At 42.5% G+C, this 13,023-nt stretch overlaps 1 protein-coding gene across 2 annotated transcripts in view; it reads left to right on the top strand.

Moving 5' to 3' along the window:
- KCNH5 (potassium voltage-gated channel subfamily H member 5) overlaps positions 1-13,023 on the top strand; it is a 189,264-nt gene that overhangs the window by 61,855 nt on the left and 114,386 nt on the right. For both annotated transcript variants that reach the window (XM_069949841.1, XM_069949842.1), the window contains exon 5: positions 8,698-8,813. In XM_069949841.1, the coding sequence (XP_069805942.1) occupies positions 8,698-8,813 (116 nt within the window). The remainder of the gene's footprint in view (positions 1-8,697; positions 8,814-13,023) is intronic.

A 13,023-nucleotide genomic window follows, 5' to 3' on the forward strand; every position in this document is an offset into this window, starting at 1 on the left:
CAGGCCGAAGTTCCGGACAAAAATAGGACATGTCCTATGTTTTCCCGATCTATTTTCCGGAACGGAACACGGAAGGGTGTCCATGACTAATTTAAGTCTATGGGTCCGGAAATACGTCCGGATTTCCTGATAGGAAATCCAGATTGTTTTTCCGGACGTGTGAAGGGGGCCTCAGACAGGAGATGTCTCGGGCCGTTAGTTGCCTTTGTCACAGTTAACAAAGGCAACGGATGGGCCGAAAATCGCCCTGTCTGAGGGATGTATACGGACTATATGGAACAAAGCATAACTGCAAAGAAGAATCCTTAGTGTTGGGCCTGTTTCCATTTTTAAATTTCTGGGATCACGCTATTGCCGTGAGCACCATAATATTTAGTGGTTTGACTTGTCAGCCAGCTTTCTCTGAATGCTCTGCTTCGGGTGTCGGGAAAATCTGGGTCCAATCCTGGGAAATTGGGAAAAGTTTTCCAGGACAGGATCTAGCTTTTCCGGGCACTTGGAGGGGAGCGTCAAGGAGTGGAACAGAGTTCAAAGGCTGTGAGCCAAGCCTAGCGATACACTTTACGTAGTCATGGACTTCTGTTTTTGCAGCAGTTCTTTAGTTAGCTGAGTCTTTAGTAGGTATTTACCCTATTACCCTAGGTTCTTCCTCACCTCAATTAACATAACCCATAGTGGAATAATCTTAACAAGACACCCACAGCCAGCAAGGGTAGCAGATGTCCTGAGTTTTCTCACTTTGTAGAAGACTTTCCTGCGTATTGAAAAAAAGTTATATAGATTTGTGATTTACTTCTATTTAAAAATCTCAAGATTTCCCCGCACTTATTAGCAGCTATTTGTCCTGCAGGAAGTGGTGTATTCTTTCCAGTCTGACACAGTGCTCTCCGCTGCCACCTCTGTCAATGTCAGGAATTGTTCAGGGCAGGAGAGGTTTTTTATGGGGATTTGCTACTGCTCTGGGCAGTTCCTGACATAGACAGTGGTGGCAGCAGAGAGCACGGTGTCTGCAAATAATACACCACTTCCTGCAGACATACAGCAGCTGATAAGTACTGGAAGACTGGGCATTTTTAAATGGAAGTAATTTACAAATCTATATAACATTCTGACAAGTTAATTAAAAAAAAAAATTACTTGAGTACCGCTTTAAGGTACACCCTTGTTATTAGTTTACTTGGATTCTGTTTGTCTATATTTGCAACCTTTTATCAGTAATCAATGCAGGAAACCAGGTAGTTACAAAAGTTTCACTTACTTTTTCCTGCACCTCAATTTGACACTAATATTTTAACAATACCTTTATTTTCTAGTTTCTCTTTAAATCCTTTAGTGTATTTACTGTAAATTTCTACTTGTAATTGAAATATGACCCATGACAAATAAGTCCTTTACTGGTAAGAGAGAAATTCTAAAACAGCAAAAATAAATGTGTATGTTTTCTCAAACGAAGAAGCTCTGGATCATATTAATCAAAATGGCAATTACTAATATTATTAAGAAAGATGCTGTTTAATTAATAGGGGTTATTCCAAGATTAGAAATTATAACTAGCTGATCGGTGGGAATCCAATCACTGGTACCCCCACTGATCATGAGATCGGAGGTCACCTAGTTTAATAGAGTGGGAGAGCGCACTGTCTATGTGACCTCCAAACATTGCCCAGTATGTTTGGAAATCCCCTAGCAAATGAATGGAGCGGCAGTCAGTCATGTGCAATTGACCTCTGGTTTCCTAGCTTTTACCGATCAGCTAGTTATTGCCTGTTCCATGGATAGGGGATAATTTTTAATCTTGGAATAATCCCTTTAAGAATACAGTGGTATCTGGGTGCCTGGCAAAGCTGGATCCAGTCCTGGGAAACTTCTCCCAGTTTCTTAAGACCAGATCCAGCTTTTCTAGGCATTGGGGGTGGAGCGCCAGGAGCAGCAAGGAGATCTAGTCTCTGAGGAAAGAAAGTCAAGAATACGGTCTCGGGCAAGAGGAATACATTTCAGCCTCTCTATATATGTAAGGTTTTTTGAGAAGTTAACTTTAAGACAACCTGGGGTAAGAAAGTTCCAGCTAAGATGTCATTGCAGAACACAGTGCTAGCCAAGTCCTAGTTCTAATTCTAATTAATCATTGCTTTCGGGAAAGTTAAGCAAGGACCCCATAGCTACATACTAAAAATAAAATGTGCTTCTCGATAAGCCTAGTGCAGCATGGATTTCAGGTCAAGAACCTTCAGATCTGCATCCAACTTTAATAACTGTAGTAATGGTGAAACAAGTTAATGTGTTTTCCTATCTCTAATAGGAACCATAATAGGGGGAAATATTGCAGTAAAAGGTACAAAATTGGGGGTAGCAGCAGCAAAGCGACTTTGTATAGTTGAGAAAATGGGGAAGGGAATGTCGGAAAGTAAAAAACATAGAATTGTCACAATTCTGGTATATGGGCTCAGGTTTGCTCAGGCTTAGCCAGTCACTGGATGTTGTTGTCTCCTGCCATGGCCAGCGATTGGCTGAGAAAGTGTTTTTCTGCATGTCAAAACAAAAGCTTAAAGGCCTGCTTAGCTAGACCAGAGAGCATCAGAACATACACCCAATTACTGCCGGCTGAAGAAGATGGATGCAGCCCTAAGGCTGCCCTGGAGAACATGGATGCCATAGGCCATAGACAGTGCCCATGTTTTCCAGGACTCCCTAGGGCTGCATCCAACTTCTTAAGCAGCCACCAGTAATCAAATGCAGAGTATGCCCTAGATTCGCTCATCTCTACACCTGATTTGAGTATTACCCTTGGAGACATAGATGTGTATTGCTTCACTTTGACAGCGACCATCTTATTGTCCAGGGCACTGCTCAATTGTCGAGGAAGAAAGGCTTTGGCGTTTTGTCGTTTTTGCCTTGTGTGTGTAATGTGAATACAGTGTGTGTTGTATTATGGCCATAGACTATTCTGTTGTGTGCATGTTGGGTGTCTCTATGGGTCCTGTGTTGCTACAATAGGCAGGCCAAAGTCCTCTGGCATGGTTCCAGGAAATCAGAATGGTTGGTTGCTCATGGAACGGGGCTGCTATTGGTGTATTGTGATCCTGAAGCACTGCACCCAAAAGAAAGGATAAAGTGGATGGGATGAAAGTGTGCAGAAAAGCTGAGAGTTAATGCCACTTGTGGTATTGTGTTATTAGTTTGTGTAAACTGCTCTGTCCAGGACTTCTCCATCTGAGATGCAATGGTAAGCTGAAAGACAGCAGTCTTATTTACAAGGGAGCACTGATGGATTGGAGACAATGGAGCAAGGGGCCTATTCCATGGAGCGATAATCGGACGAATCAGCCCGATTCGGACGATTATTGCTCCGTGGAAGAGAGAGAACGATCAGCTGATAATCATGTCAGCGGCTGATCGTTCATATAGGTTGGCTACGTGGAATAGCAGTGCGCGGCGGGCGACCGATGATTTGAAAATATACTTTACCTCACCAGGCTGCAGGTCTTCTCCTTCTCTTGGTCCCGCACCGCAGCAGCTTCGGAGCGGCCTGTCTGAGCTGACAGACCGCTCAGCCAATCACTGGCTGGGACCGCCGTGGCCAGTGATTGGCTGAGCGGTCTGTCAGTTCAGAAGGAGAAGACCTGCAGCCTGCACAGGTTAAGTATGAAACAAGGGCTGCAAGGACATTGGTGACGATGTCCCTGCAGCCCTCGCTAAACGATTGTCAGGCCATGGAATAGGCCCAGTAAAAGAGCGCCGATCTAGCAGATCGGTGCTCGTTTACATTGTTGATCGGGCCCTGGTCGGCCCGTGGAATAGGACCCTAACTATAGTGTGTGCAGAGGGTGTGCATGCATCTGAGCCCAGAAGCCTGAGGAGGCCCCTTAACTCTGTCTTCCCCATATGACAAGGACAGTACTTTAAAGGGGTTATCCAGTGCTACAAAAACATGGCCACTTTTCCCCCTCTCTTGTCTCCTGTTCAGGTGTGGTTTGCAATTACTTTAATGGAACTGAGTTTGAAACCCCACCCAATCTGAAGACAAGAAAGGGGGAAAGTGGCCATGTTTTTGTAGCACTGGACAACCCCTTTAAGTGAATGATTATAGTTGAAGGACCCTGTGACAGATTTTGCACTGGGGCCCACTGGCTTCAAGTGACACCTCTTTCTGGGAGTAGTGGCAGTCAAGGAGGGCCTTTGAGAAATAACTGCATGAAACAGCAGTGTGGTAATACAACTGTAAACGCCATGATGATAGAAATTATCTGCCCCGAGTCCTTTGGTGTGGCCTAGTTGGTTCAGTCTTGTAGTCTCTAAGTGTTGTTAAAAACAGCTCAGACAAGATGGTGGCCTCCATAATAATATGCAAAACAAATGAAATGAAAATAAATTACAATCAGAAAATAAAAAGTCTTTCCTTACTTATCAGCTGCTGTATGTCCTGCAGTAAGTGGTGTTTTCTTTCCAGTCTGACACAGTGCTCTCTGCCGCCACCTCTGTCTGTGACGTGAACTGTCCAAAGAAGTTGCTACTGCTCTAGACAATTCCTGCCAGGGACAGAGGTGGCGGCAAAGAGCACTGTGTCAGACTGGAAAGAATACACCACTTTCTGCAGGGCACACAACAAATTTTTCTATCTTAATTATTTAAATATATATATAAAAAAATACACAGTATGAACCTCTTCATCAAATTACACCAAAGAACAAGTACCAGGTCTCTAGAGGCTCAAATCACTTGCGGCCTGTTAGCTCACAGGGAGAGCTGATACAGAGCAGGTGCAGGGCTTAGGCTCCATGCACACGGAGCAAAACAGGCAGAATCTCGCCAGCCTCCCTGTCATAATGACAGTCTATGGGAGGCTAGCGAGATTCTGCCTGTTTTGCTCCGTGTGCACGGAGCCTAAGGGTATGTTCACACTGAGTAAATACGGCAGAATCCCGCCATGTTCAGTGTCCCACTGTCAGTGAATGAGAGGGCGCGGGCTCCTCCGCAGCTGCCGCTCTCTGCTCAAAGGGTGTGAACATACCCTTAGTGTGGTTAGTCAGGTAGGTGATTAACTTCCAAACATACCCAACAGTCCTTTTAAGGAATAATAGTAGTAATCAGTATAGTATAGTGGTATATATACACATGGTAGTAGTTGTCAGTTATATCCACATTCCACTATAGTAAAGTCTTTTTTAGGACTAGAAAAAGAAAAAAAAAACATCTCCCATACAGTATATAATTATATTAACTATTATTAAATTGACATCAAGCAAATGGGAATCAGTTATAGAGGCTACTTCAATATTTTCTAATATTTTGCTCATCCATTGCCAGGTTATCTTACATATTCAGATTTTATTTATTTTCTTATGGAAGATCATTAGCTAGACAAGCTGTTTTGCTGGCAAAGTATCTATGTTTCTGAAAGGGCAGACAAATGATCAAGCGGCAACGTGGTAATAAACAGCAGAAGTTACCACTTGGTTATTTACATAGATTGCTTTATAGCTATTTAATGTGAATTAATGGAGCAGCTGAAATCAATCCCTTTCTAGAGTTTCTCTTCTTTGACCTAAAATACAAGCAAAAATGTAACCTTTGTGGAATTAAGCCTGTGTAAGCTTGAATCCCGAGCAGATGTTAGTTATAAATCCTATGAAGTATTTTGTAACGCAGGTCATTCAAGGAACTTTATTTCTCGATAGGAATTCTTTGTGTATTACAATGAAATATGTAATTGTGGTATTAGAGTTAATTATGAGGATTGTAGTGATCACATGACTAATTTTATACCAATGTTTAGACTCCTATAGGGAAGGGGACACTATCGTATTTCAGAATATTGTACTATATAAATGGTTTAGTTAGTGTATTTTGTGTTTAGTTTTTGGTTAGGAAGGGGAGCACCCCGTGGGCGAGACATTTCATCCAAAGCTTCAAGACGTGTTTAGTCTGGTAATCCACCTGTGTCCAGTGAGTAGTGCCGGTACTACATGCCTAAAAAAAGGTTTTTAGTTTTTGGTTAGGGTACATTATTACATTATGATGTATTAGTTTCTAAATGGAGGTGTCAGACTAGGAAACTGGTAGACACAAAATAGGTAAAGCCCTAGCACTGGCACTCGCCCGCTGTCCCTGCCTAATTACCTTAACTACCCTAGACGGCAGCAGATAACTGGTCGACAGTCCCTAGCCTGCACAGGTGTAACATAAAATGGTGGCAAGACGAACAAACACAAACTCATGGTCTAGAAAGCAGGGTCGGCAACACACTGTCAGCAAAGTACAGATTCATAATCAGGAGAATAGTCTAAAGCCAAAGCCAGAAAACCAGGCATACTTGTCAGGATACAACGCTAGGTTAAGATAACAGTCAGGAACTAAGGCTCTATCACAGGCAAGGAAGGAAGGAAATAGACAGGGCTTTAAGGGAGGTAAAGTCCCAGCCCCAGGGTCTGATTTGGGCAGGAACTCCAATAGGAGTAAAAGCTGACTGGCAGCTACACCTGCTACATCAGCATAACCAAAAACAATACACAGCTGGAATGCCTGGCCGGGGAGTGGTTACCAGGGACGCCATCGGCACATTTGTCAGGCTGGCTATGGGCTCGGCCCCTGGCACCGTCCAGCCTATGAATGGAGGACACAGGTTTTGCACAGGATATGTTGGGGTCCTATTAGACAAAGTAATTTTAAAGATAAAACTATCACAAATGAAGCTACCTGAAAGCATTCACCATATTACACAGAATGATAGTCGTCAGTTATGAACGTTACTGCAACAAACAAATGGGAATTACACTGAACAAATAGCAAATGATTACTAATTATTTTAGCTTCAGCCTGCATTTACATTAAATTATTTATTTTTTTTAGAATTTATTTAAAAATATTGTTTAAATTTAAACGATATTTAACAATTTTTCCTCACGATAATAGTCTTGTATAATAGGGCCCTTAGGATAAAGTCCCTATTACATGAGGCGATTAGTGGCCGTATTTGGCCGATACCAACTGTTATGGACGATAATCGCTTTGTTTTATGGTGCGTTTACACAGTGAGATTTATCTGACAGATCTTCGAAGCCAAAGTTAGGAATAGACTAGAAAAGGGGAACAGGTCATAAAAGGAAAGCCTGAGATTTCTCCTCTTTTTCAAATCCATTCCTAGCTTTGGCTTTAGAAATCTGTCAGATAAATCTCTCTGTGTAAACGCACTATAATAGAAGACAATGATCAGCCGTCATGCACAATGTCGGTTGATTGTTGTCTTTCAACATGTCAACAAAATGTCAACAGTCACTATAGCAACGATCTGCTGCCATCGCTCCGTGGAATAGATGTGGCAGCAGGAGACTGCTGGCAGGCGATCAAATTATTTTGTCCTTTAAAAAAATCATCACTTGTTGGCTACACATGCACTGTTATAGGGGACATGTGGCTAATGAATGATGGCAGGTTCTGTAAGTGAGTGCCAATCTACAAGGTCAGCCTCCTCCCATGGCTGATTTATCCTGATTTATGCCTAAATAATAATACAAATACAGCAGGGGCAGATTTGTTTCACCAGGAGCAGGGCTGGCCGGGTTTACTAAAAGGCATGCACTCCTGGCTAGGCAAAAGGGGATGGGGCCCAATTTAAGACTAGGGTACAAATATGCCGGTCTTCACAAATGTCCCTACTGAATATATCTTTTCCATTCTCCATTCTAAAGGATAGAAATACAGCGCTACTCTTACAGTCCTCAGTTGGTATTTGGTATTGCAGCTCACCTCCATTAAAGTAAATGGAATAGAATTGTAATACCACTACCACACATAAGCTGAGGACAGGTGTGGTGCTGTTTTTAGAAAAATTAAACTTTTTTTTTTCCTTCAAATTTTAGATAACTGTTGGAAAAGCCATCAAACATAAAGAAGTTTCCTAAAATGTATCTTTATCTACCAGCTATGTCATACACAAGTTATATTAGCTTATACTGTGTTAAAACATGTGCCCATAAATAGTAAATGCTTTATATGCATGAATGCTATAATATGTGATTTCATATTATGGATGTATTTTCTCAAATATTGATTTATGAATCTTTTTGAGTAGAGTGAACTAATATACAGTAATAACAAAGGGGATTGCTTTGTTAGCTCAGCAGTCGGCTTATCAGCCTGCTGCCTTTTAACTCTGTGCCGCTCGGGTGACGGAAAAAACTGGATCCAGTCCTGAAAAACAGGAAGACGTTTCCTAGGACTGGATGCAGCTTTTCCAGGCCAGGGGGGGGGGGGGGGTAGACACGGAGCTGATAAGCTGACTGCCAAGTCAACAAAGCAATTTGCTTTGTTATTACTGTATATTCGCTCATCTTTACTTTTGAGTACTTTTATCTCGTCCCATCCTTATTGCATGTTAGTTGTATAGTGAAAAACATGATGCTGTCCCTCTGTCTGGTTTAATTTGCCTTTTAATAGATTAGGTTCTACTCTTGATTTTATAGGAAGCCATATCAAGCCAAAACTTTGTGGTTATTCATTAAGCCATATCCAATATTTCCTAATCCAAATTTTTCCCCCCACAAATTTAGAAAGAATCTGTAGAAATAATAACTAATTTTTATTACTGATAAAAACAAAACAAAACAAAAAGTTCAATAAATTCCAGAAATGTCAATAATAAACATGTTTGAAGATATTCAAAATTCACCATTTCCGCTATTTTTCTATTTTTCTCTAAAGGATGGACAAAATTTGCCCGCTTAACCCGTGCACTGACAAACAGCCGCAGTGTTTTGCAGCAGTTGACTCCTATGAACAAAGCAGAAGTGGTCCACAAACATTCCAGATTAGCGGAAGTAAGAAATGAATTATTTCTATTCTATTCATTATTTATTTCTTCTTTCCTCATTATTTTTCCTGTTCAACAAAACATAGTATGTCAAAGTCCCGGCATGGCTGAGACATACAGCTGGTACCATGTTGACCCTGTCCTTTTGACCTATTAGGTGCCGCTGTGAATTGTTGACAGGTTGCAACTATGAAGTGTTGATGGGTTGCTATCGCAGCTGAAAGCTTATAAAATGTCCATATCTGCAATGGACATGAACCTATGAGTCCACTTTCATAATACAGTATTTTGCATCAGTGCTTGTAAACCAGAATAAATACAGAATGTTCCACTCCTAGTTTTGCTACAGATAAAGAATAGTTGGAAATACTGCTGAGTGAAAGGGACCTTCTATTAAAAGGAGTGATATAATGCACCTAATGGGTAGTGTACTGTGTTATTTAAGCAATAAAAAAACACAAGTAAAAAATAACAAAATAAATGACCCAAAAATGTTTTATCATAGACAACAAATACTATATAAAATTGGAACATATTGGGGGAGATTTTTCAAACATGGTGTAAAGTGAAACTGGCTCAGTTGCCCCTAGCAACCAATCAGATTCCACCTTTCATTCCTCACAGACTCTTTGGAAAAAAAAGGTAGAATCTGATTGGTTGCTAGGGGCAACTGAGCCAGTTTCACTTTACACTACGTTTGATAAATCTCCCCCCATAGACTATAAAATTGTCATATTGTCTTTTATATTGAATGAAATGGAAAAAACAAACAAACATACAAATTGAATTGCTGCTCTTTATCACACCCATTAAAGGAGACCTGTCACCCCCTGTGTCGGGGTGACAGGCTCCCGACCCCCAGCTAGATCCCCTTATACTGACCTCATCCCGCCGAGTCCCGCTCCCGAAGCCAGTCCCAGGACGGAGATATCCTGGTCAGAAGCCGGTGCGAGCGCTGTGGAGATAGGTCCGGTGTCTATAGAGAATGAATTGAGCCGTGCGCGCGCTGCAGAGATGAGTCCGGCTCCATGCATTCTCTATGGACGCCGGACTTATCTCCACAGCGCGCGCGCCGGCTTCTGACCGAGATATCTCCGTCCCGGGACCGGCTCCGGGAACGGGACTTGGCCAGATGAGGTCTGTATAAGGGGATCTAGCTGGGGTTGGGAGCCTGTCACCCCGGCAAGGGGGGTGACAGGTCCTCTTTAAGTGATGGTATATAAAAAAAAATTGTATGAAACTACAAAGTTGCCCCCAAGCCATAAAAAAAAGTTTTCACTTAAAGGGGTATCCCCCCCAAAATCTTTTTTACAGTGTTAAATAGCCCACCCCTAGCTCAATATATTGCTCAAAGCAAGTAATTACCTGTTTTGAGCCGTTTTGGAGCTATTCCTGCCTATTCCCCCCCTCAGTATTCACAAAATAAGCTAAATGGAGTCCAGGCCGACACGCGTGTCCTGCTCTCTCTTCAATGGGATGACACGCCCGCTCCCTTGGCTAGCTCTGTGACAGGGAAGCAGCATGTTTAAAGAGAACGCTGCAGCCGGCCGACCTGTGTGTCATCAGGTTATAAATCTCTCAGTGTGTGTGTTTGTGTCAGCTGCGGAGTTCGGCCGCTTCCTGGGCAGTGTGGTGACCTGTGACCTCTGTCTGGCCATGTGCGTCCTCCCTCCTCAGCCTCACCTTGCAGCGTCCCTGGGTGATTCTTCTCTCTCCTCTGTCTAGGGGTGGGTTCATACTGAGGAATTCTCGCGGAATCCCACAGTATGTCATCGCGCACGGCCGCGCGCCTTTCCACCGGCTCCATAGACACCATTCTATGGGTCTGCGTATTCCGCTATCCGTCGAAAGAAGTGACATGTCACTTCTTTCGGCGGATAGCGGAATACGCCGGCCCATAGAATGGTGTCTATGGAGCCGGCGGAAAGGCGCACAGACATTATCTGCGAGAATTCCTCAGTATGAACCCACCCTAGCTCTGTATCCTCCCTCCCAGCTACCTCTCTCCCTACCTTCAATGTATCAGGTCACACAGTTTCTGATGTGGACAGATAGCAGCTTGCTGGGACCTGTAGTTCTACAGAAGTTCTGTGACCTGATATTTTGTGTAGAACTACAGGTCCCAGCAAGCTGCTATCCATCCTCATCACAATATATCAGGTCACAGAGCTTCTGTAGAACTACAGGTCCCAGCAAGCAGCAGGAAGCAATGCATGATGGGAAATGTAGTTTCCTGGCCAGCACCATCTTGCATGTATATATCGGCTTTTAGAAAACCTTTTTCTCAGGAAGGGCAGCAGCTAGAAAGACGGGAGACGGCTCAAAATACTCAGGAAGGTTTGGTGAGTAAGACCAGCTAGGTTTGGGAGCTAGGTTTGCAAAAACATTTCATTTGATGAGTCCTACAAATATAACTATGTTAGTTGAGGTGAGAAGCCAATTAAAGGAATAAAATATGCCTAGTAACTGACAGTCTGTCTGGTATTGTACCAGACTGAAAAACAGCCAATATACTATCTAGCCATCCCATTCTCTTTTCCCCACCCAAGTTTTCTCGGGTGATTCTTTTCATGATTCCACTCACTTACCCATTGTTTCAGACAGATCTCTACATAAAGTTTCGGAAGACCATTGACAGGCCAGGGACTCAGTGAGACTCTTTACAAAGTTCACAACTTAATTACAAATTAATTAGAGAAACTGAGGCGCTTAATTAGGTCACTGGCCTCCAAATACAGCAGTGTTCAGGCCGCACAATTTGGTTTTCTCATTTACTAAGTTTCTCCTGTTTTATAATTCCAGGTGAAACATCAAAATATATGAAGTATTTTCCATAAAAAAATATAATAATAATAATAATAATTTCCAAGATTGGGAATGTCTCGTAATAATATGTTTTATATATAGGTCTTTCTACTATCCTTTTTGCTCTCTGTCATTCATAAAGTTGCGTATTGTGTTACTTAAAATAATGACTGCTAAATTGTAGAAAGACAATAGAGGTAATGTGGTAGTCATTACTGCTCAGCGTCTTTAGCAGGTTGGAATGTCCATGTTTTTTGTGATAGTCACTTAGAGCTTTCACGTTTCTGTCCCTGAGGGAAACATTGAAGTTAAAGCAACTCTAGCACCAACCTTGAACATATTTTATTTTTGGATTGCCAAAATGCAACTACCTCTTTCAGGTGGTGCCTGCTCTGTAGTATGTATACCCCCTCTGACAGTTCCAATTGTGCCTGTGCTGGATTTTGCGAGTCTGGGATCGAGCTCACTGCTTCATCCTGTTGCCCATTCATTAGGCGGCATGGGTTCGACGGCAAAGCACTTCCAGTGCACCAGACTAGCTAATTTGCATATTTCAAAAAGCAGGCATCTCGGGAACTATAGAATGGATTTGGATTTAATTAGGCATAGTGCAGTAGCAAAATCCAAAGATACCATGAATTTATCAAAGCATCTTATATATACCTATCCTAAGCTATCTTAGTTAAAAAGGCATCACCTTATTTACATATTGATATTCAGATATCTATATTTAGATATTCAGATATACTAATATTATAGGAAAAATACTAAATGCCCTTTCAACAATTAACTAACTTATTGTGTGCCTGCTGCAAGGAGCCCCAGTGATCATCATTAACGATGATTATAGGGTCAGATCAAAATTTTTAAATAAATTACACGGGTCAATCTCCGGGAGCAAGCGAGTGCCGACCTGTCAGGTCAACGCTCGCTTGCTCCTCGTTCCCCGCTCGCTGGTGGCACTATTACACGCACAGGGAACGGAATAAGAGGAGCAAGCGAGCGCTGACCTGACAGGTCGTCGCTCGCTTGCTCCCGTGGATCGATTGGTGTAATAGGGGCTTAAATAAAGGGTTTTTTTATTATCTGATAAGGGGTTTACCAAACATAAATCTGTCAGATTCACCATTGAATATTCAGCCCTACCATTACAGCGACTCTTAGGGGTCTATTCTACGGAGCTATAATTGGCCAAATCGGCTGATTATCGCTCCATGGAATAAATGCAACGATGAGCCGATGGCAACGATCATAGGTTGATATAGGTTTGAACCTGTAATTGTCAGGCACTGACCGCGCATCGCCATGTGTAATAGTGGTGGGCGGCCGGCGACTGACGATTTACATTACCTATCCAGGCTGCAGGGCTCCTCCTATGGTCTCCTTTTCACTGCGTCCCATGCGCTCCAGCT

The sequence above is a fragment of the Dendropsophus ebraccatus genome, chromosome 13, assembly GCF_027789765.1.
Source record: "Dendropsophus ebraccatus isolate aDenEbr1 chromosome 13, aDenEbr1.pat, whole genome shotgun sequence".
NCBI lineage: Eukaryota > Metazoa > Chordata > Amphibia > Anura > Hylidae > Dendropsophus > Dendropsophus ebraccatus.